The 25,288-nt window shown below is 43.7% G+C and overlaps 1 protein-coding gene across 4 annotated transcripts in view; it reads left to right on the top strand.

The window, feature by feature from the left end:
- LDAH (lipid droplet associated hydrolase) overlaps positions 1-15,922 on the top strand; it is a 130,379-nt gene extending 114,457 nt beyond the window's left edge. For 3 of the 4 annotated variants that reach the window (XM_061460909.1, XM_061460906.1, XM_061460908.1), the window contains one exon: positions 12,689-15,922. In XM_061460909.1, the coding sequence (XP_061316893.1) occupies positions 12,689-12,880 (192 nt within the window). In that variant the 3' untranslated portion in view covers positions 12,881-15,922. The remainder of the gene's footprint in view (positions 1-12,688) is intronic. The other variant, XM_061460907.1, reaches the window with a different exon arrangement.
- Positions 15,923-25,288: the final 9,366 nt, after the last annotated feature.

Here is a 25,288-nt window from a genome sequence, read left to right as displayed (position 1 = left end):
TTGCCAGGCACAGAGGTGAGACTGACTGGTCTGTAGTTCCCTGGATCATCCATTTTCCCCTTCTTGAAAATGGGGGTTATATTTCCCTTTTCCCAGTCGTTGGGAACTTCACCTTACTGCCATGATTTTTCAGATATGGTGGACAGTGGCTTAACAACTTCATTTGCCAGCTCCTTCAGGACCCACGGATGGATTTCATCAGGTCCCATGGACTTGTGCCTGTTCAGGTTCTTAAGATGGTCTCGAACCAGATCCTCTCCTACAGTGGGCCCAATGTCTTCATTCTCACAGTCCCTGCATCTGCCTTCCAACACTTGGGTGTTGTGGTCAGAGTCTATGTCAGTGAAGACTGAGGCAAAGAAGTAATTCAGAACCTCAGCCTTCTTCAAATCCAGGGTAGCCAGTTCTCCTGATAGCTTCTGGAGGGGGCCTGAGTTGTCCCTAGTCTGTCTTTTATTCACTACGTACCTATAGAATCCCTTGCTGTTATCCTTCACAACTCTAGCCAAGTTTAATTCTAACTGGGCCTTACCTTTCCTAACCTGGTCCCTAGCTTCCCGGACAACATCCCTGTATTCTTCCCAGGCCACCTGTCCTTGCTTCCACCTTTTATAAGCCTCTTCTTTCCCCTCTAAGTTTCCTCAGCAGCTTCTTATCCATCCATGGAGGTCTCCTGGCCCTCCTGCTGCTCTTCCTTCTAGGGAATGTAACGCTCCTGAGCTCGTAGTAGGTGATCCTTGAGTATCATCCAACAGTCTTGGGCCCCCTGCCCTCTGGGGCTATATACCATGGAACCTGCTTAGGAACCTGCTTGGGCTCCCCTTAGCTTGGGGCTATATCCCACGGAACCTGAGGAGGCCTAAGTCCGCTCTCTTGAAGTCCAGGGCAGTGAGCTTGCTGCACGCTCTTCTCACTGTCCTGAGGATCTCAAACTCGACCACCTCATGATCGCTGCATCCAAGGCTGCCCTGGAGCATCACATTTCCAACCAGCCCTTCCCTGTTGGTGGGCACGAGGTCAAGCATGGCAGCTCTCCTTGTCGGCTCCTCTATTACTTGCAGAAGGAAGTTGTCTTCCACACAATCAAGGAACCTCCTGGTTTGCTTGTGCCGGGTGGTACCATCCCTCCAACAGATATCAGGGTGGTTGAAGTCTCCCATGAGAGCAAGAGCCTGCAAGTGTGAGGCTGTTCCTGTCCCTCTTGTAGAGTGCTTCATCCACAGATTCCCCTTGGTCAGATGGTCTGTAACATATCCCCACAATAATGTCCCCCGTAGCTCTTCTCCCTTTAACCTTTTAACCCTGACCCACAAACTTTCTGTTGACTGCAATTTTTAATCAAATGGGAAAAGTATAAACTGGAAGTTTACGGGACGTGAACTTATTTGCACTCAGATTGAGTGGTGACACATAACCATCCATATAGAGATAGTTAGGTGAGGAAGAAATTCAGTTTTGAACAAAAATAAATGAATGAAGTACTGTCCTGGGTTCAGCAGTAGCAGTCATTTTTCCCCTTCTTGGTAGCTGGTGCAGTGCTGTGTTTTGACTTTCGGCCTGGGAACAGAGCTGATAGTAATGTTTTGGTTTGGCCAAGGACTTTGTGAGCCTCATGCTCTGCCAGGGAGGAAGGGAAGCCAGGAGGAAGCAGAGACAGGACACCTGACCCAAACTGACCAAAGAGGTATTCCATACCACAGCACGTCATGCCCAGGATGTAACTGGGAGTGAGCCGGAAGGGCTGGGGGACTGTGGGGTTGGAGGAGGTATCGGTCGGTGCTTAGTCGAGCTGAGGGGGGCAAGTTATCGGTCAGCTGGTGCTGAGGTGTTGTATTCTCTTCCCTTGTTATTTCCTTTATCATTATTATTACTGGTGGTAGCAGTAGTGATTTGTGTTATACCTTAGTTACTAAACTGTTCTTATCTCAACCCGTGGGAGTTGCATTCTTTTTGATTCTCCTCTCCGTCCCTCCGGGAGTAGGGGGAGGGAAAGAAGGGGGGGGGCTGAGTGAATGAGTTACCTGACCGGGTTTAAACCACGACAAGTACGTTTGCCACTTCCTGCTTACTTTAGTGGTGTATTTAAAATGTAATGTAATACAAGTTTATGTCACATCAGTAGTACCACAGAAAATGTGTTCTCCAAAAGTATCAACTAAACAGTGAAACTCAGAGATTAAAAAATGAAAAAAAAAAAAGTTCCACAGAAAAAGTGCTAGGTTTTGCTTTTGGAAAATTGTCTTTGCTAGAGAAAGCTTTTAAAATGGAGCAACCAAGAACTATTTGACCCCTGAAGCAGCTGGTTTGATGTTGCCCAGTGTTTTTGAGTCCCTTTAGACATCCAAAGGGGTTTAATAATTATTCCCAGTGAGAAGAGCATGATCTGAAGGTGAGTGGTTAAAAGAATGCTACAAATACTTTGCCTACCCGCAGCCTGAGTGAGTTGCTTGCCTACATTTGTGAAAAACCTTCCAAACACTCTTTCTGAGTAGGTGCAAAGTGCTCTGTGGAGCCAAGAACACCTCTTTTTTTGGCTAGTCTCACATCCTTTTTGGCCTGCTCTCCCTGGAGGTGCAGAGTTGAAGTCAGGGAACTTGCACATATGCTTGGGGATTTTGGTGCCTTTGTCATTTAGCCACAAGAACAACCTTCTTTTTGAAGCACCCAAAATACCTAAGCAGGGATCAGCAGTTTCTCTCCTCAGTGGAGAAGGATCTGAGTGCGCATTCAAGAAGATCAATGCACTGCAATATCGCTTATCTGTAATACTTCACTTGTTCTGTAACTGAGTTCTTGTTGCCATCATTCATGCTGTGCATTATTCTAATAAAGAAAGGATGACATGAATTTCCAGGGGGTTGGGGAGAGGTATATAGTGTGTGCTACACACGGTGAGTAAAGACAGCAGTATTTCCCCACCCTTCTGAAGAATACTTAAGAAGTTACCATCCAACCCTTATTACCCCTTGATCACTTACATTCCCTCCCTCTGCCACAGAGCACTGCGTGGCAGTGAACAAAATTGCCATTTACTGCAGATCCTGCTGTTGTAAGAGGGATCTGGCTGATTAACCTTAGCTGAAGACCCACTGAAGGTAGACAGTGTAAGTCAGCCTGATACCCAAGGGAAAATACTGTTTGCAGTAAATGTGGTTAGAAGAATCTGGCCTGATAAAAGTATTGCTTAAATAGTGGTTTCAGGTCTGTTTGGTTTTGTTTGGTTTTATTTTTGTATTTATACAGACTTGACTTCTGAAATATTCATGTTCCTGACACATCTAAATATACACCCTTGAAGCGCTTTTAAGTCTCCAAGAGTAACGTAGATAATATAAATAAGTTAATCACCCTGGTTTGTTGATAAATCTTGTGCATCCTTTTTATAAAAACACATTTTTACTTTGCATTGAGTTTGACCTTTCGTTATCTCTGAGAAAGTGGAAATACAAGTGCCTTTGCTTGATCTCTTGGTTCTATGTGCAGAGCAGTCAGTAGCATTGCTAATTGCAGCAAAGTTAGAGGCTCTTTCCTCTTCCTCAGTTTATCAAATTTCCAGTTAACACTGACAAAGGCAAGAGAACAGGGGCCTGCACTCTGGTCATTTGGTAGAACACCATACCTGACACCAGGGAGAGGAGTAACACATCTCGAATCATGTGCAAAGTAGCCGCTATGCCTGGCCATGTCTCAGGGTTTACATCCTGATTTCTCTGAAACTGAAATGTTTCTTCATGCCCTTTTCAGACAGGGAAGCTAGTTTCTTTTTTTTTTTTTTATGTTGGCTTAACAAAACTGTCCATGTTCCTTATGTTAAATAGAATCATAGAATAGTTAGGGTTGGAAAGGACCTTAAGATCATCTAGTTCCAACCCCCCCTGCCATGAGCAGGGACACCTCACACTAAACCATGTCACCCAAGGTTCTGTTCAACCTGGCCTTGAACACCGCCAGAAATGGAGCATTCACAACTTCCCTGGGCATCCCATTCCAGTGCCTCACCACCCTTACAGGAAAGAACTTCCTTATATCCAATCTAAACTTCCCCTGCTTAAGTTTGAACCCGTTACGCCTTGTCCTATCATTAGAGTCCCTAATGAAGAGTCCCTCCCCAGCATCCCTATACCCCCCTTTCAGATACTGGAAGGCTGGTATATGGTGTTGAGGACACCAGAACTGCATACAATACTCCAAGTGATCTCTCATAAGGGTAGAGTAGAGGGGCAGGATCACCTCCTTCGACCTGCTGGTCACACTCCTTTTGATGCAGCCCAGTATACGGTTGGCTTTCTGGGCTCCGAGAGCACACTGAAGCTGGCTTGTGTTCATTTTCTCATCAACCAGCACCAACAAGTCCTTCTCCGCAGGGCTGCTCTGAATCTCTTCTCTGCGCAACCTGTAGCTGTGCCTGGGATTGCCCTGAGTCAGCTGTAGGACCTTGCACTTGGCATGGTTAAACTTCATAAGGTTGGCATCAGCCCGCCTCACAATCCTCTCACCCCCCTCTCTCCCTCACCCCACAGTGCCACCCTCTGGACGGCATTCCTTCCCTCCAGGGTATCAACCAAACCGCACAGCTTGGTGTCATCGGCAAACTTGCTGAGGGCGCACTCAATCCCACTGTCCATGTCAGTGACAAAGATGTTGAACAAGACCAGTCCGATCCCTGAGGGACACCACTCGTTACTGGTCTGCAGCTGGACACTGAGCCATTGACCACAACTGTTTATGTGCGGCCACCCAGCCAGTTCTTTATCCACTGAGTGGTCCACCTATCAAATTGATGTCTCTCCAATTTAGAGACAAGGGTGTCTCTAATAAAATCACCACAAACACTTATGCTGCCCATTACACCTTTACTACAACCCCTACAGTTTAGGATGTAAAGATAGCATTGTGTACCCCAGATTGTCAACGGCCTTTTCTCATAATGGTCCAGCAGAAAAAGTTGGCTTTGCACTGCCCATGGAAAGTTTAGGAATCGTAATTCTGATAAAACAAACTTGAGAAGCAAGTTCTACCTTGCCATCACACCAGTTGATCTCAACCACAGCAGGATCACAAGGGGAGAGAGCTGATGTTTCAGAGAACCAGATCCCAAAGCATTTAGGGCTTCCTAGGGCAACACCAGCTCTTTGTATTCTCCCCAGAAACTGATTAGTAAAGCCAAAGGATAACTGAAGCAAGTCCAAAAAAAAGTGTGTCCCAAACCAGTCTGTTCCCATGGCGTTTGTAGTGTTCTTTTGGCAGGATAAGGTGGAGATGCTTTCATAATTCCAGAGAAGCTAAGTCATTTTCTATAAATCTTGATTAAATCTAAAATTAGTTGTGGTTAATACCTTTTAAACTATTTTTCATCCAAGACCAAATGAAACTATTCACTGATTACTCTTGAGAGGTGGCACCCAGAGGGAAGCTGCTGTCTCAACCAGTGAATGCACAAGGGAGTAATACTGTGAAAAAGTTAATGTATCAGGCACAAGGATTTCAGCAAGGCCACTGGTACAGCCTTTCTTACTGTTGCACGTGTGCTGCTAGTTTATATCCAAAGAGATCAGTCCTTCTCTCTGTGCCATCAGCTGGAGTGGTGCCTTCCCATGTAATAAGATCCTAAAGTTGTTCTAACATGTACCAAATTCCAGAGAGATAAAGGAAACTCAATTAATATTTTTTAATTTTTTAGGATTTGTTTTTTCAGTGTTGACCTCTGAAGCTACAGCAGAGGCATAAAAGAAATCTCTCTGTAATTTATACTTCTGTGAACTGTCATACATACTAAAACAAGTGCCAATGAAGTCAACTGCAGGAAATCTTTATTATTTTCTTAGAAACTCTTTAAAATGTAAACATCCTGTTGATACGAATCTCAGATTCTTCTGATGTTTACTTAGCAGCTGCCATCATTGTGCAGTGTCTGAGTACACATACCATATTACAGGGTACTAGGCTGACAGAGCACTATTCTGACTTGTGTTTTATTTTTACAGAAGCTAAGTCTGAAAATACTTCTGAGCAGTGCAATAGTAGAACAGCTTATGAGAACTTTGCTGTTATCTTAAAACTACTTGAAACTTAGAAATTGCTTAACTATTTCAAACGCGGTATTGGACTGTCCAGCAAAGCATGCCCTTTACTCTGCCCTCATCATAAGATCCTGAAAGAAAACATGTTCTAATCACTTATAACAAAAAGGGTATTGCATTAGGAATCATACGAAGTCTTTGTCAATTCCAGTGGTAACTGCCATTTCTTTCCTGAGTCAGGAATGCCTGGAAGTCTCAGCATTCAGTGTTGCAAAAGAATAAAAAATAATCCTCACACCCTCATGGCAGGAAAATTATAAAAATGCAAACGTTAAAAAGTTTAAGACCAGAAGAAAAATAGAAAGAACCTTCTATTTATTGTTTTGTAAATCTGATTATTTTTAAGCTAGTCTGATTATTTTGGGGGCCTGACTCACCATTTTTGAATGCTTAGGTTGACAGCAGTTTTCCATTGCTGGTACAGTGGTTGTGCTGACTCAGGATGTCTTTTACAGACGTGAACAGTCCACAGAAAACATGTACTTTACAGATCCATGCAAATTATACAGTTCATGCCAGTATTTTCTACTGTTAATGAAGATCCCATGTGTCTCTGGTTACACATGGTTCATTAATCATACGTGCTTGTGTGTTGCAATAGCAATACTCCTGATGCTAAAATGAGATGAGAACTTCTGGACTCTGGAAACATGAACCTATCTTAATATATTAGGAAAATAGGTAGCATCCTAGCATCTGTATATTTTGTGGCTGTGTGTGGCATAGGCAAAGAGCACAGGCATTTTGTCACTCAAAGGGGGACCCTCAACACCAGAAATGACAGTCAAGTAACTGTCAAGTTTCACAGAACCTGTACCATCATCTACATCACTGAAAATTTACACCTTAATTGCAATTCTGCTTTTAGGTTTTATTGCATAACCATAGAACCGTAGAATAGTTTGGGTTGGGAGGAACTTTCAAAGGTCATCTAGTCCACCCCATTTGCAATGAGGAGGGACATTTTCAACTAGATCAAGTATAGGGAACCATTTTGAAAATAATTCTGAATTCTGTTGGTGGTTTGTAATTAAGAAACATGTATGTTAAAGTTTTAGATTTGCAAGCATATGTACACATAGACACACAGAATGCACACACCAACATCTGCACATGAAATAAGCAGAGAGAATAACTGCAGCATCAAATAAAATTCTTCCTGTTATAAAACTGTTCTTAGTTGGTTATAATGTACCCAAACTTTAATTGCATATATGACACAAGTGTCTATCCTAACTTGACTCTTTATTTTTTTATTTCAGTCCAAAGGGTTCTACAGTGTCTACAAATAAGGTTCAGGGGGAAATGTATTGTTACCTCATGGTAAAAATTCTTGGCTTAGAAAGGGAAGCTATTCATAAAATCATAGGATCATAGGGTTGGAAAGGACCTTGGCAGAGGAGATAGGTGCTGAGCTAGCATAGAGGGAACTAGTGAGTGAGAGGTAAACAGAGAGGAGGAGGCGGCAGGAAGAATCAAAGGCTCCTTTTGTTTGGATAGAGGTAGGCTTCTGGTGCTATATGAGGTGATGGATTTGAGCTACCCAAGCAAGACTGGCCTATGAGACGTACAAGCTGTCTGTAGCAGCAGTGGAGACCAAACAGAATATGCTAGCATATCAGTCTTAAGTCACATGAGATCACAGAATCATTTAGGTTGGAAAAGACCCTTAAGATCATCGAGTCCAACTGTTAAACTGCCACTACCAGATATTTATGTATGGACACCTGAGTCATGCTTTATGAGTTTACTTACAGGAATCTACGGGTGCAGTAGGCATTAGTGGTGTAGATTACCCCATTAGAATCAATAGAAATCTGTTGAACAAGTCAAGGTGGAATTTGGCCACTAAACATGAACATCTGGTTTAATCTGGGGGACTGTGGAATATCCTCATCTGGCTGCCAGCTGCTTTGCCAGAAAGTCCTATAAAATGTGTCATACCTGCCAGTCTCATGCAGATGCCTCAGGTGTCTAGAGCATCTCAAATGGCAGCTTAGCAACCGAGTTCTTAGTGGTGACTTAATTGCAGCTTCACCCACCTTACAGTATACACCCACTATTTCAGCTGAATATCTTTCTAAACACTGCTGGCTTTATTGAGTATGTCTTTCCTTGCTGTGCGCTGGGAATTTGGATGCCTGGTACACATGCAAACAACACACTACAGTTAACTGTATTTAGGTGGTTTTACATTGAACTGAACACAACCCTTATGCTAGGAACAACTGACGGTTTGAAAGATATTTGAGGAATAGGGCTGGGAATAGAGCTTCTATACTGATAAAAAAGAGGATTGCTGAGTGGAAAGCAGCTAGGGTTGGAATTGAGACTCAGAATGGGATGGAGAAAACAGAAGACTAAAATTTGGACTTGGCATGGCAAGAATGCGGGACCAGAATAAAAAGCAGAGGTAGTGGAAATTGGAAGTTGGAGAATAGTGCTGAAACAATGAGCCAAAGGGGAGTAGAGCCAGTCCTGAGACCAGAAAGGAGCAAGATGGAAGTCATACTTGGAAAGGCTGGACAAATGGTGGACCAGCGAGGCCAGTAGGTGGTAAATATTTTGCCCTTTTCTGCTTGGAGTGGAACTTAAACTTCCAAAACTTTATCATTCCTCTTCTCAGCAGGTGCCTTTGGCTCTGTTTGGATTAAAAACAGGAGAAGCACAATGTTAAGAGAATTCATAGAGGTAAACAGTAGTGGTGAGGACCTGAAGTTCCCAATGTAGGCATCTCAGAGAGTTATTACTTTAGCCCACAGTTGTTTGATCCCATGGACTGAATGTCTGTTACTGACTGGAGCTCACTAAGGGTGACCCGAAAGACCATCTTTCCCTTAGTTTCAGTTGAAAGGAGTTCATACACCCTGAGACTACTCCACAATGTGAACCAAAGCATGGTAAATGTGGACATGATGTTTGCTTCATTAACACACAATAGATCCAAACTAAATCACTGTCCATGCTGGACACCCCCAGCATAACACCCAGCAGGGAGATATCCCATGTTCCTCTGGTGAGAATCTGACAGTGCAACATCTTTCAGTTACACCATTAGATTTAGGGAAAGAAGCCTAAGGCAGCAGATCTAGAGGTGCTAACACTGTTGCCAGTACTGGTGCACATGTAAAATACCTGGGTTTTAGTTTGTCTCCTTCAAGCCCAGCAGATTGTATACTCAAGCTCTGCTAAAACCAGTGCATTACCAAGCACTTCAAAGTTCGGGATCTTCATTCAGACACCTTTTATGTATGCATAGACGTGGTCTTTCATTAAAACATGACTTTTTCCTTTTTCCTCTTTCATTAACCAAAAGAGCTTTGTAATGAAGGATGCAAAACTCCTACCTCATGTCTGGCAGAAGTTGTAAAATGCCTGTTGAAAGAAACAGGGAACTGTAGTAAGTAAAAATGGTGGTGTTCAAGGCCAGGTTGGACGAAGCTTTGGGTGACATGGTTTAGTGTGTGGTGTCCCTGCCCATGGCAGGGGGGTTGGAAATAGATGATCTTAAGGTCCTTTCCAGCCCTAACTATTCTATGATTCTATAGCTTCATGGTAAAGGCACCTAAACTTCACATCCAAGGTGGTCTATTGGTGAAGTCAGTAACACATCTTTCATAGATGGTCACAGTTCATTCTCACTTTTCTGAGTATCTCATTTAAGACCTTGAAATCTGTTTTACAGACAGATAGTGTTTCAGAGCACCCACAAATGAAGTCCAGGAGCTCTATCCTTTGAGCATAGTCAATTCTGTGTAATGCTACACACACTGGGAAATCAGTTCTAGGTGTTTCAAACTACACTGCATACTTTCAAATTAATGCATGCAGTTTGACATTAATTTTTGTGCTCTCCATCTGCAAAATGGAGATGAAAATGGTCACTAAGGTGTCACAAAACTAAATTAATAAATGGGAGCATACAAATTCTATACTGGTGCATGCCAGAGCAATGCACATAGGAAAATAAATTTTGTCTGTAACCCATGAAATCTGTAATAAATAAATCCTCAGACCACACACAGAATTTAGAACTAAAAAAGTTATCAAATAGCAGCTCGTCAGCTGAACGACGTTCTGTCAGTGGATTGAGTGAGTCAAGCATCCTTTGGATCATGCAATGAAAGATTAAACCATAATGCACATATACCAGATACAAGCTAAGAATGCACATAAATCTGTTGTTTAGGCGTTTCCAAATCTGTGAGTTCTCAAGTTTACAACCCTACCTGGAGAACAGCCCATTTCACAGGTCTTGCAGACCAAGCCAAGTGTTTTATCCTTCATAAGTGTAAATTATTTCTTGCCTTTTTCTAAATAGTCATGAATGAGACTCTATGACTAGCCTATCACAATATCTAATAAGGTGAAGGACCACTCCATTCAACTGGGGTTGCTCCATTTCTTTTTTCTCTCAGTTTCATAATCTTTATTTTTGTATCTGCTGGTAATGGAGCCCAGGGTTAAACATAATTTGGTCAGATGTTTGGTTTTCAGAAGGTCTGAATGCAGCTGGCCTTTTTACATTGGCTTTTTGTTAGTGTGACATCTTACAATTTATGAATCAAAGGCAAGATCAAAAGACATTTTCTGCTAAAACAAACAACATACCTTGTTTCCAGCAATTAGTGAGTGACAAAGGAAACCAGTAATGTTTGTTAATGTGGGACAGCTTATGTTCTGTGTTTCAAGTATACATTCTATATATTGTGTTGGTGTCTGCAACTGAGATACTAAATATTCAATACAGGCAATAGTGAGTAATGTCCAAGATTTGCGTGCGCTTCAACAAGAGAAAAGCAAGTTAGACAAAAGCTTGTGACATTTTGTGAAATGCAGTCTGGGCTCTTTGTCCACCTCTGCCCCAGTGTGTGCATTTATTTATATTCCACATGGCTACAGAAATGATGGAACTGAAGATTTTTGTGATGAAAGGAAAAATTCTTGTCCCCTAATTTATGATAGCATTGCTCAGTTAATCACTGAAGTACAGAAATGAAATATGAAACAAATGAGAGTAATGCAGTTGGGCCACGCTCTGTGTGTGATATGTTGAGCAATCAATATCCTCCTGGTACCTCCATTCAAACATTTTAGCATAAAGAGTAATCGTTATTAATCTTGCCATCTCCCAGACAACTATTCTCCCTTCAAATACTTCATAGAAATTGAAAAATATGGCTATAGCATGCAAGGTTGAAATGAAAATGTGCGAAACTGATGACTTAGGAAAGAGTGCCATTCAGTGTTTCTAACAGAGGAAAAGACACTTTGTTAAATATAATATTTGCCTGGAATTTATGACTTTGGTGTTTAAGTGGGCCCCATATCACCTGCTTCATGTATGCCATTGAAAAAGGTTATTAGGGCAAGCTCAAAATGGACCTTGGTATGAGTTCCATATTACAACCCAAAAGAAAACTGCTCATTGATCTCCAGGAGATGCCTGTGCTCTACACAGGCAGGATTTCACAAAGACAAGATAGAAAGCTGGGGTTGTTCAGCCTGGAGAAGGCTTCAGAGATATCTTAGTGCAGCCTTGCAATACTTAAAGGGGAGTTACAAGAAAGATGGAGAGAAACTTTTTAATAGGGCAGTTTGTGATAGGACAAGGGGTAATGGTTTTAAACTAAAAGAGGGTAGATTCAGACTAGATATAGCAAAGAATATTTTTACAATAAGGGGGGGGGGGGGGGGGGGGTGATACCCAGAGAACTGGTAGGTGCTCTATCCCTGGAAACATTCAAGGTCAGGTTGGACCAGCTCTGAACAACCTGATCCAGTTGAAGATGTCACTGCTCATTGCGGGGGGGGGGGGGGGGGTTGGACGGGGTTGGACCAGAGGACCTTTAAAGATCACTTCAGACCCAAACTATTCTATGATTCTATGATTAAAAATTAGCAAAGCAAAAAAAGATTTGCTTCTGAGAATGACCCTAATTGCTGTTATTCTAACATTTCTGAGTGCATCACTGCTAGTTTACATCTAACACTAAGGTTTAAGAGCAATAGGTGCTCCTCCACCTAAGGCCCAACCAGGCAGGTGGTTTGAGGCAACACCTAACAGATGCTGGTAAGACTGAGCTACTCACAAATGTAGAGTAACCTCCTGCTTTCTCTTAGCTTCTATCCAGAAGTCCATAATGGTTAGCTCCTTCAGCTGGGACATAGCATCAAGTTTACTGGTAATTTTGCTGTTTGATTAAATAGATAGAAAACTAACAGAGAAAACAGACAACAGCTAGGGCAAATGCAGCAGTTTGCCTGGTTAGGTGTGGACTCCATGGACAGCTAGATGTTTTTATCCATAATAACAAATTTCTTAAGACAGACAGACTTTCATCAGCAGATCTGTGTTTTCAGAGTTAAGCCTGTATTGTGTTCCACAGTTTTACAGAGGGGGAAACTGAGTCACAGAGCATTTAATTGGCTTCATCATAATTGCAGACTTGGAAACAATTGAGAACTACCAATTTGGTATTTCTTACAGTATATCTTGGATCATGAAGCATTGCTTATTTCCAAATACTTTGGTGCTCTTTGGTTGGACATTGGTGACTTCATCAGTAATGTTTCAAATTAATGGTTTTATATGCTTTAATTTCTAGCTGATTTTCTACTATGGAACTGGAGATAGCTGGTGTCCACAGCACTACTACGATGAGATCAAACTGGATTTTCCAGATGGGGACATTCGCCTTTGTGAGAAAGGGCTCCGCCACGCGTTTGTACTAGATGCCAGCAAGGAGATGGCTGCCATGATTACAGACTGGCTACAGGATGACCTGACCAAATTATAAACACAGATTCAGTGATTAACAAGAAACTGGTGTTATTATTTTGTGAATGTGTAATTTTTTGTGAGAGGGTCTGTCCTTTTTCTGTTCATTATATATCATGGCTTGTTTTACATTAAGATGTTTCAGAGGAAGCTAAAGAGAGACTGGCTGGTCCAAAGTATAGTTTTATTGATTCAGTAGTGATCTACCTTCATCCTGTGTCTTCAGGACTCTGCAGGACTTGGCAAAGGGTGGAATATTTATTGTCTGCTAACACTCTAGACAGCACTGATTCACTGGCTACAAGCGTACCTGAGTTACTACCACCTGACTCAGCTGCTGGAGAACTGTCAGGGATGGGTTCAGGGCATCCCAGCTGGCCTGCTTTGGAAAGAAACACCAGGCTACTCTGTATGGATAGGAATCTCCCTCTGGATGGATCCTGGCAGTGAATCCTGGTATGCTGTGAAAGGCCTGGCCCCCCTCCAGACATCTAATCCACCACTAACCCTGGTGCATGCCAGCCAGAACAGCTCACAGCCCCAGGACAACTCAATGCTGCCTCCTCCAGGTTGGATGGGGTTGGTGGTCAACCAGAGGTCAGGCTGGGTTCAGGATGAGTACAAGGGAGCTGCACAAGATGAGGTGTGCAGTTTCTCCAAGACTCAGAGGGAGCTTAAGGTGCTGCCAGGACTCCACAGGGTATTAAAAATACCGTAACTGTGGCTGCTCAGCAAGGGAATGCATATAGAACTTTGGTCTGGAATGTGGCCAAGTGTTTCAGTTTTCAATTGACTGTAGAGAAGGTAAAGGACACTGGTCAAATGTGCCAATACTAAAGGTTAAAATGGATTGCAGAATCCACACATAACTACTTACAGGTGGCTTAGCTTTCCTAATGAAGTCTATGCGAACAGTGCTTGCTCAGCAACTTTAAAGAATTAAACCTGTTTTGATGCATGCCTAAATTTCAGTTCTTTGCTCGAAGGACTGAAGTATGGAATTTTCTGCCAAGCCACAAATTAGATAAGTCCACTGTGAGAAAATGGCTATTACTCTGCCATGGTTGCACCCCTAAATTGGCATGAAATGTTACTATTGAGAACCATATCCTTGCTGTAGCACATTGTTGACAAGTACACTGTTCCTCACATTTGTTCATCCCTCTCCTTCACAGGTAGCTAGAAACTGGAAAAATCATCCTGTCCGTTGTGATAACAGAAGTTGCAGGCGATAGCTAGAAATGAGAATAATGTAAGTAAGGGGCACAGAGCCAAGTGTAATCAGGAAAAGCTTTCTAGCCATGAACCTGTGAAATACATTCCCTGTGGAGTTCATAGAGACATTTATAAATAAGTGAAACACTACAGAATATAGTCAGGAGAAGTCCTGCCCTTCCAAACACGAGAGTTTAGATCATGCATTGGGTATCTTAACTTACAATTTATTAAGAGTTCTAATATGGTATTAATGAGAATGGTACTGCAGAATGTTCTCTGGGATGCAGAAAGACTTAATTCCGTCATCTTTTCTTAGGTTATAACCACACCTTCCACTTCTGTCTAAGTCCACCTCAAATCTTTCACTGATATTTAGAGCAACTTGAATTCAGTTTCTGGATATTCTGAACTGGTTCTCAAACCTGCAGTCAGACAGTGGGTTTAAGTGACCGTTTTCACATCAGAAACTGCTTTTGAGACTAGCCAGTGGATTTTCAGATTTCACTGCTGTGTAATGAAGCAGATACTGATGTCTGAGGCAGAAACGTTGAGACCACAGTTGCAGCAGCATGGAGAGGAGCGAGACACGTTCGGAGTAAAGGGACTGTGCCCGTGCAACTGATTCTGTTTATGGGAGAGCCATGGGACATTCTTTCTTTCTACAGGGTCATATTTGGTTATGATCAAAACAATTCTTGCTCTGACTTTAGAAATCCATAATTGTAGGTGTCTGTGCATGTTTCAGTAGCCCCCAGATGCTGGCATGCATTCCTGTTGGATGGCCTTATGGCAGATGCTAAATGCATCTATTGGCCTAGGTGCTCTCTGGGGCAGAATGAGGGGCAGGGTGTTCACGAACATGGGTGTAGATGTATGTACACAGAGATATATATACACATATACACCTGTTTATCTGTTAGCAACATAAAAAATGCAGTTCACTTGGTTGTTTTGGATTACACATTGAATTGATTGAACAAAACATTTTTTCTTCAAAGTACATAGAATTGGGTAATTAAGCAAGGACTCAGTTTGTAAAAGTTCAGCTGTTGTAGTGAATCTCTTGGGGACAGAAAATATCTTGCATTAACCAAAGATGACAAGTGACTATTAAAGCCTGGAAGGACCTATGAGCAGCAGTTGTTTACAGTGCATACTTTGTATGGGGAATTAATTTTGCAATACTTGTACTTGACTTGTGTATGCCTTTTATACAAATGTTAATCCGTTCTAATAAATCCTACTGACTGCATTAAGACCTAAACTGAGATTAGATCTGGTCAATGATGGTCAGATCTACTGCAGGATAATGCCTTATGATTTTCTTAAATTAATTTTCTCTAAGATTATCAAAACCTATCAATTCAATTGCTACCTTCCTCCTGAAGCTGTTTCTGTAAGGCTAAGATCTGAAAATTTGCTATTCTAATCATTGCAAAAAAGCACAGGTCTAGATTTCACAGCTGTATTTCCTAAGAGGAGCAGATCTCACACAATGAGAAACCAGCTCCTCCGAAGCCTGTGGTGTTCATCGTGACCCCAGGCAGAGAGTGTCAAAAGTGCTTATCGTCCAAGTGTGCCAACTTCCCATGAGAACACAGTGTGGTCTTGCTTATTTTAAACTACTTTAGAATTCTTGGGAAATGTATCACAAATGAATTGACTGTATGCAGTAGCACATAATCTCTGTCATTCACATTTGTGCTTAATTCTCACCACATGAGTAATCCTGCTAGCTTCAGTGACTTTGACTCACGTTCAAGTGTTTTGCTAGATCAATACCTTTTATGATAAAGTACACAACTCCAGTAACAAAAATAAAAAGGTTTATGGTAAAATATAACTCGATTCTTTATTTTTACAGCTTGTTCACTCTCTTCATTACTTTTTGCATACAAAAGTCACTAAATTACTTGCCAAACCCCAAATTTCACAAGTGGACATCTGCGAAGTGCAGAGAAAACCAGTGGGTGGTAGGCACCTGATTTACTTCAGCATTTTTATCCAGAGGCACTCCAAGATAATCAATCAGTGTTTTCCCTTCCTCCCTCCAGCTCTGTTTGCTGCTTTGAATGAGCTATAGAGTGTGTGGATTAGTGAGGTTTGTCCCTTCAGGAAGCTTGATGAGTGCTTGCCTGCTGTTTATGATGAAGAATTTGGGGTTGGACTCTAAGCTAAACACCAGTTTCTTGACTCACAGGAGACATCACATACATAAGCCACAACAGATAATCTCTCCTCTGCAGTTGAGGTATCTGTGTATTTATTTTACAGACAATGGCTTTTTACATGCATCCACTCCCTGTCCCTTTCTTTGGTCTAGCTAATTGCCAACAAAGACTTTAAACAAGATGTTCAATGTTATCATTAATAAAGTCACTCAAGATATTACTGAATTTGAATAAACTTACTAGACCCAAGAGACTTGCTTTACTCTGTGTCACAGGTCACACTCAGATTCCCAACCACAGTAAGTAACTGAGGCTCTTCACTTGCAGGGGAATGTTCTCATTCCTGGCACGTTCACAAAATAAGAATCCAGAGAGTGTTTGTGAGTGACCAGGAACCATTAAAATACCATATATTTCTGTAACAGCTGATGGGGTTGGAGTACAAGCAGCAGATAGAGCAGTAACAATACAAGCCAGCTGCTAGAAGAGATTGGTGCTCTCAGCAGCATCATGCAGAAGTTACAAAACAGCCTGACATGCATGCTCAGATGGGACAGGCAGGGACAGATTTAATTAAAGACTGTTTTCACATGATTAAGCTCACAATAAATGGATTAGTTTTTTCCATTCCACCTATTGCCTTCCAACCCAAACCATTCTATCACTGTAAGAATGTGCTTGCAGGAAAGTATTTGTGTTGTGGAAGGTGGTTTACAGCAGCTAAAAAAAAATCATAGAATGGTTTGGGATAGAAAGGACCTTAAAGCTCATCCAGTTCCAAACCCCTGCCCCAGGGAGGGACACCTTCCACTAGAGGAGGTTACTAGAAGCCCCTTACAACCTGTCCTTGAACACTACCAGGGATTGGGCAGCCACAGCTTCCTTGGGCAACCGTGCCAGTGCCTCACTAATCTCATAGTGAATAATTTCTTCCTAATATCTAGTCTAAATCTGCCCTTTTTCAATATAAAGCCATTCCCCCTTGTCCTATCCCTACATGCCCTTGTAAAAAGTCCCTCTCTAGATTTCTTGTGGGCCTGTTTAGGTACTGGAAACTGCTTTAATGTCTCCCCAGCTCTTCTCCAGGCTGAACAAGCCCAGCTCTCTCAGCCTGTCTCCACAGCAGAGGTGCTCTAGCCCCCTGAGCATCTTCATGGCCTCCTCTGCACTCCAAGAGATGCACATCCCTCTTGTGTTGGAGGCAGTACTGTGGGGGGTGAGGGGGTGTCTCATGAAGGGGGGGGAGTAGAGGGGGAGAATCCCCTTCCTCATCCTGAAGAATGTTGTTTGAAACATCTGACTATCTGACTGCAGTGTTTGCCAGTCAGACATGCAAAGGAGAGTTTTCTCCATCCTATTTGAAGGAATTAACAATGAAAGAGGCAGTGGGGACGCCCCCCACTCTCCCAGTTTACAAATACTTCAAACTCAAGTTAAAGCACCCAAGCTCTACACTACACTTTGTTTCATACATTAAGAGAATGCTTGTGTATGGAGATGGTTTGGAATTGGGGAAAACAGGCTTTCCCAGCATCAGAACTCAGTTACTCCTTTTCCCAAACAGGCACCCTTAAAATTGATAAGGACCCAGCTCTTCTAATCTGTTAGGAACAGAAATACTTTTTACAGAATATAAATGTTTTGAAGTGTGAACATCATCCACTCTCATCATACAGGGCATACTGCAACTCATGTTTATTAGGAAGGAAAACCTGCATTTTCAGGTAGTCACAAGCATGATCTGAGCTGGGGACAGTCTTCCAGCTCTCACATCTACCCCCTCAGTTCAATGGTTCTGAGCCTCTAAAGCTTTCTATTCATGTCAATGGAGAGAATTCTGTTTGGCTTGCTGGAGCTGCATAGTCAAGGCAAGTGAACTATATTTAGAAACACGGGGAAGAAAAGGTATGTACAATCCCATGACAAATCCATTGCAAACACTCACTGTTCTGCACCTTTTTTCTTGGAAAATACCTGAGGTTGCCACAGAAGGCAGTTTAAAATGAATGGCTTTTTCATTTTGGGTTTTAGCATCTTGGGTAGCCCAGGAAGTAAAGGTGACTGATGAAGGTTGCTCTGAAATGAGCTGTCAGGTTTCAGGACACAGGCACAAGTCTTCAAAAGAAAAGTCCTTGCAGAGATCTAATTATCAATAAAATATTTAATAAACTTAGCTGTACAAAATATTAAGAAGGCTATTGAAGAGTATACAAGAATACTTATTTAACAAATATATACTGCTATATAATATATTCGAGAAAATATAGATTGCTGTTTACAGTTCATTTACAATCCCATATGTACAACCTATTTAAACTTCAGAATACATACAAAGAACGCATTTACACCATCACTTACAGAGCTATCTTCTTTAGAGATATTTCACACACTCAGACCTGAAAAAGCAGAGCAAATACATGGATAGTTTAGAGGCACACACAGGAATACGAGTACTGCTTCAAGAATCATAAGTACTAGAGATACGGCTATTGGAAACGAGTCCTTTTTCAATTGTTGCTGTTTTCCCTTCTGATCAAAGAAAAGAACATATAAATAAAACCACGACTGACCAGCAGACAGACTTGCTTTGTCGAGGTGCTCCAGGTAGTGTTGACTTGACTTCAGAAGACCACACGGTGATGGCATACATAGTGACTCAGCAAACTGGCAGCAAGCAGGGCTGACCTCACCACCTCTTGTGAGCAGCTTCTCCACCAGCTCCTCCAGCAAAAAGCCACAGCACAAGATGGAGCTGGAGACAGCAGGTGGGCAAAGCCGCTAAGTACTCCTTGGGTTGTAAGAGATTGGTTTGCAAAGGTACTGCACAAGTGTGGCTTTGACTGAAGCACATGGGAGCACTGGATGTTCAGCACCTCAGAAACTCAGACCCTTCCTTTCCCGCACTATTTGAAAGGTCCATTACTTGCAGCACATGGGGTGAATGTAACCAGAGTGACCACCACCACCCCAGCCAAGGAGGGGATTAACTGCCCTACAAAATGCCCCATCCCCAGCTGATCACTGCCTACACACTTAACTTTGGCACCATTATGGGGACCAAAGCCCAGCTCCTCCACATCTGACCACTCCTTTTCCTGGCCTGTGAGTGTTATTCCATGCTCTGCTGCTGCCAGCTAAGCTCCAGTGCTTGGTAGTTCCCAACAACCAGGAATGACTAGCCTGGGAGAAAGTGAGCCCTAAACTTTGTAACTGTGCCCCTCAGGTTTTTTTCTAACTGATCCCCTTGTACCAATTTGCCAAGGCAGGATGGAGGAAATTAATCAAACACTGTGAGGAACATTACCATCATCTCCCCAAAACCTGGGACCAAACAGTGACGGAGAGGCTGGGCTTGGATCCAGATTCTGATGGTGAAGACCTAGGTGGCATCAGCATAATTTGATCCCACAGAAAAGTGGAGGGGAAGGGAGGTCCAAACACTCCCAACTTCCATCAGAAAAGCACCTGAGAGTGTGACCCACTTTGAACAGGTCCTCTCCTCCCACTGGCTTCAACCTTGCCAGAACTGCCCCCTCACTGTCCCCTGACTGAGTGCACAGACTCCTCTCCCCTGTCCACCAACCACCACAGCAAGTCTTCACAGTGCCCATCCTGAAAGCCCAAAGTATGAACACAAGTATTGAAGCAGAAAAATGAGCTCACAGAATGTACCTTTTCTGATGACAGAAAAACGAAGAGCAAAACCTGCTGAAAAAAAAAAAAATAACACTGAAAAATGGCTGGGTTTTGTTTTCAACCCTTTCTGGGAATGGACCAAGCTTTGGTTTAAGATTTTTCAATGCCAGTCTCCATGAGCTCTGCTGCCCAGTGCTTCCTGCCCTAGTCTGCTCAGCCACAGTCAAACACAGTGCATCAGTCAATCCACCGGTGTGCTCCTTCCCACCACCACATAGATCAGCTCCTCTCCATCACAGTAAATCCAGAGGGCTGCTCACATACTGGTGGCAGTAAAAGGAAAAGGCAGCTGCATGGGCTTCGTATGTCTTGAAGTGCAAGGCTGCAAAACATCCTTTGAGACGTAGGGTTGGATTCTCGGTCAGCAGGTTCCATAGTTTGGTCACCTTTTGGAGGTCCAGAACTCTTGCTGATAGGGCATAACTGATTTTCAGAGACATCTCTCAACCTCACAACTTGCTGTACCAGGAATAAAGAGCCTTAAACACTGAATGCAGCTGGTTTTACCCTGGAAGACATAAACCAGCTTATGATAGAATTCAGGATGTCACACACACCAGCCTGGTGGGACATCTTACTCTTTTACCAGCCATTAATTAAAAGACTGGAAAGGCAGAAAAACTCTCCCCCCTCCACACAATGTCACAGGCTCCTGATCATCAGCAACACCTCATCCATAGAACAGTTACTCCACAGCTCCTCTTTCCAAAGTGTTTCACAGAGGACACACTTCTGCGGTGAGCACTCTGCTACAGTCTGCTCCTGCCACTCAGCATCCCTGTTTGGACCCCACATAGCCATGAAGGGATCCTTGATGTCAGGGAATGCTGCTCCGATGCCAGTGGGACACACAAAGTCTCTCCATCTGCTGGTCATGGTGACTTAAAAGAAGAACCATGCTGCTCTCAAAGACCAGAGCTTGGCTTTGCCCACGTGGGTTTTCCTGCCCATTCACCTCCCCAGAGGGTGATGTGAATAGTGAGAAATTCACACTGTAACTCTGGTTCTATCCAAGGCACAACAAGCACACTGCCCAGCCAAGGTCCATTCAAACCTAGCGGCACAGCCCCATTGTGTGTGACTACCCCCTTCCAATACCCGGACTCTCACTGATGTTGCCCCATGAAGGTTTTTTTCCTCCCTGACACACAGCAGTGCTGCCCTGTTGCAAACAAAAGAGAAGGCACTCATGTTTCAGGACTTGCTACATGCTCAGCAGGAAACCATGACATTTCCCACCAGTTTTTCTCCAACTGGAGTATCAGCTCGATTGATATTTATGACATACCAGTCATAGCAACATATGTCACTTGTTTTTTGACATGAATAACTAACTGTAGATGCTGCTATCACAGACAAGAACATCAAGCTGAAGCTCATGGTAATTCTCCTGTTAAGTCTGGACAGCAAAGCCGAAGGCATCCCAGCAGTACACCAAGGTGCTCCACTCCACGTGCCCAGCTGTAGTTCCATGGGATTGGCCTCCCTGGAGCATCCTAAGTGATGCCCCAGCCTTTTTTGTCTCATCCTGCAAGAGACAGCACTGCAAACAGCAGTGCATGTGTCTGCTGTTATGTGGGGTCCAGCATAGGTGACTCTCCCTAAACACATACTTAGGTTTGTGGGATAAGGACTTAAAACCACCAACAGTAAAAGGAGCTGCTTGTCTTGCAACAGGAGTGTGACGAATAAATCTCTGTAGACCTACCCAATTCTCTCCAGTAGCAAGAGTTGTGTAATCAAGACATGACTTAAAACCCATATGATACACACAAGTCACTGGCATTCAGACTTGAGCAGAAGGCACAAGATTTGGGGTTTGCTTTTAATCAGAAGTGATGCCTGTCCAGTCTTTTCCTTACAGGTACACCACGCATCAGGAAACAGCCAAAGAGGACATGGCTTTGTCTGCTGACCAGAAGTAAAGCCACTGGGATCAATGCAGCTATGCCAGGGCGAAGCTGCTGCAAGCCTGAATCAAGCCCTTTTCCGTCTGAACATGCTTATCCCTGACAGAGAATACTCCTTTTCCTTTTACTGTTGGATTGGTAAAAACAGAAAGGGAGGGGGGAATGCTAGACAATCCACTTAGTTTAAGAGAATTTAAAAAACGCAAACAATTATGCCTTAAAAGAGAAAATGAAAAGAAATAAAATCTGTGTTTCCTGGCAATTATTTCTAGGCCAGAAGCACATGGTCATCAGGCAGTTAAACTGGCCATAAAGCTATTTTGCTTCTGAATGTCCCTGCTATGGGACTCCACCAGACAGGGGCTTTGGGACACAACACAGGCAGTGGCTTAAACATAGGCTGTAGTTTCATAGAACCCAAGGAGCCCCAAGACAAGGCACATGCACCAATCCTGTCCCAACCAGGCATACTTCCCTACTCCCAGCCCAGCACTTCCAAAATGGGATCACTCTCCGTGTTCCCTATTCCTGCACAATGACACTCCCATGTAAGAGGGGAGGGAGCCAGTTAAGCATAGATACATAGTCCTTTTCAAATGCTTAATATTTCTAGCTTCACTGTAATTATATCCTGCAGATAAAAATGGTGCTGAAAGTCAAACAAGTCCTCCAGGAAAATGTACTCTGCATGGAAACTATTGGGTTTTTAAAACTGGAAAGGTTGTATAAATACTGCAGATTGAGAACCTATAATTATCCATTAAAATCACTCTGAGTCTACTGAATTCATATTTGTCCATCTTCAAACCCTACTTTCCTATTTATAATGTTTATGTGTGCCCAAATATCAACTCAGGCAAGAGGTGAGTGATCAGAAACACATTTTTCCTGGACTGTTTCTATGGCGTTAGAGAGTGATGCTCTGTGGAGGACCAGCTCCAGGGCTGGGCTACCACCATCCTGCAGCTGATGCCTCTCTTACCTGCCTCTGGGAGCAGGGTTTACGCCTCTCTTACCTGCCTCTGGGAGCAGGGTTTACGCCTCTCTTACCTGCCTCTGGAAGCAGGGTTTATGCCTCTCTTACCTGCCTCTGGAAGCAGGGTTTACTCCTCCATGCCCTTTGCAGACAGATCCCTGCATTGCTCCCCAGAATGGCAGGGTTGCAGCATCTTGGCCATGAGAATCTCCCTGCCTGGAAAGGTTTTCACACCCTACCAGGGCTCAGCACTTCCATCTGTAATGGCTTCACTGGCTGTTCTCCAAGCCTAATCCCACAGTTTTGGTGTAATCTCTGAATTTACCTGGGAATATATAGGCAGCCCTTGCAGCGGCACACAAGGATTCAGAAAAAGAGGACTGGTGGCTTTTCCTCTGGAAACATTCCTTCCGGAGCAATGAGCAATGTGACTGCCAACTGCTGTGGCCAATACACTTGCCCAGAAAGAATGGGAAGCTACCCACGAAGAGCCCCCAGCCTTGCACTGCTCATCCCCCTGGAGCAGCCCCAGGCAGGGAGCTGACACTCCCTGCCCTGGTAGGCAAGCAGAAAGAAGGTCCAACACCATCCTTTTCCCTCCTGTTGTTCTCCAGAGATTGTTCACCCAGGAAAGGAGCAGATGCTCTCTTAAGACAGTGCTGGCATGGTGGTGTCACCAAGGGTGTGAACACAAAGGGTCAAACTGCCACTGGGCTTGCCCTGGTGGGCTGAAGCTTGGTCTCCCACCAAATATGCCTGTTTAGGGAGAGAAGCCTGCATCTGGACTGGCTCCTCTATGGGCAAAACCCTGAATCCTCACCCTCCTCATTTATTGCAGCTCCAGTTCTGTAGCCTGGACTGTGACTCAGTGATTCTCCCCAGGGCCAGCAAAGCCATCATGGGGCTCAGGACAGAGCCCAAGCAGCACACAGCACCCCAGAACTGGGGTTTGGGCAAAGCATCAAAAGCCTAATCCATCTCCCTGCTCTCTGTTGGGCACCTCCAGACCTGAGGTGGGTGACAACTGTCTGTCTGTCCATTACTTGCAGCTGTGGCTGAACAAGAGCCACAAGAATTGGAGTTTGCTGGTGTCAGCACCCCCTTGGACACGGTTCCACAGAACCAGGTCTCAGGATATCTGTTTGGCCAAGGCTCACAAGAGCCATCAGCCAGGAGCTGTATGTATCTTGCCTGGATTTGACCTGCTCACCAGCCTCCACCACAACTATTTAGAGGAAGGGGAAGGGGATAAAAGAAACTAAAACATTAACAAAATTGTCTCAGCAGTGAGAAAATCCATCAAGTAGACAGCAGCAATTGAGAAGTTAGGTACTTTGAGAGCTTGGTAATTCTAAAATGATGGAGTGTTTCCAGAGCAAGCAGTTCCAGCGCTGCCCATGCCAGCCTCCTTCCCCCCACTACCTATGCTGAAGCCCAAGGTCAGAGGAAACCCATGAGCCCTCCTGCCAGCCCCTCTGCATCCACTGGCTGCACCTCACACCCCCTAAACATGCTGACAGTGAGAAAACCTAACAGCACGGACCTGATTCTTCCTCTACTCCACTAACCTCCATCTCCGAACATCCTCCTGGGTACAGGTTCATCACGGTTAATATATATTTGCAGGGGGAAAAACAAGGGATTCCCGGGGAAAGACAGTTTACATTCACACTGAGGTGTGGAGCCAGATTTTCCTCTCAGATACATGGATGTACAGCCAGAGCTGCTCCAAGGAAGTTCACACGAGACTTACAGGTGCTACACTTGCTCCTCTGGCTTACCACCAGCCACAGCCTGTGGATGCAGAGCAGACCTCCTTGGGGTGAGGATGGAGGGAGGCTGTGAGGGTTGTGTCACTGTTATTGATGCAAACAGTGTTCTCCCTGCTGATGTACTGTTTTCCTGGGGAGACGGAGCTGTTGGACCCTCACTGGGGCTTTCCTGATCTTTGGAATAATTTGGATCTTGGTAGAGCTTTTTGAGGTGATCCCCTCATTGCCCTGTTTAGGCTTATTCCTCCCTAGCAGAACACCCCTGCCATGGAGGAAAACAGGCTTTATATAGAAAAAAAACACTTATGTTTTCCAGCAGGATTTATGTCACCCAAAAGCACACTATTATTGTCACTAATTGATGTTTATGTGCCAACACCTTGACCACCAGTAAAAAACAAACTATCAGAAGCAACATCTGTGCAAGTGCATCTCTAGTCTAAGCCAACCTAGCCATGAAGCCTAAACTCAGTACCAAAAGCCACTGGGGTGCAGCAGAAACACTTCCCAGCATCCCAAACATGACCTGGCATGAATGCAAAGCTTCTCTGATTTAAAGGCCTAATTTATACTCAGCTCCTGAGTTACTAAAATTCCATAGCCCTTTCAGCATGGGTCAAAGCACCCCACTTTACGCAGTGGTCTCTGAGGGTGGTGTTCAGCTTTTTGCATGGGAAATGTCTG

This window comes from Pezoporus flaviventris, unplaced genomic scaffold, assembly GCF_033815535.1.
Source record: "Pezoporus flaviventris isolate CSIRO_AGI_PZ_B2104156 unplaced genomic scaffold, CSIRO_AGI_Pfla_v1 ptg000031l, whole genome shotgun sequence".
NCBI lineage: Eukaryota > Metazoa > Chordata > Aves > Psittaciformes > Psittacidae > Pezoporus > Pezoporus flaviventris.
This window is presented reverse-complemented; position numbering and strand designations above follow the sequence as displayed.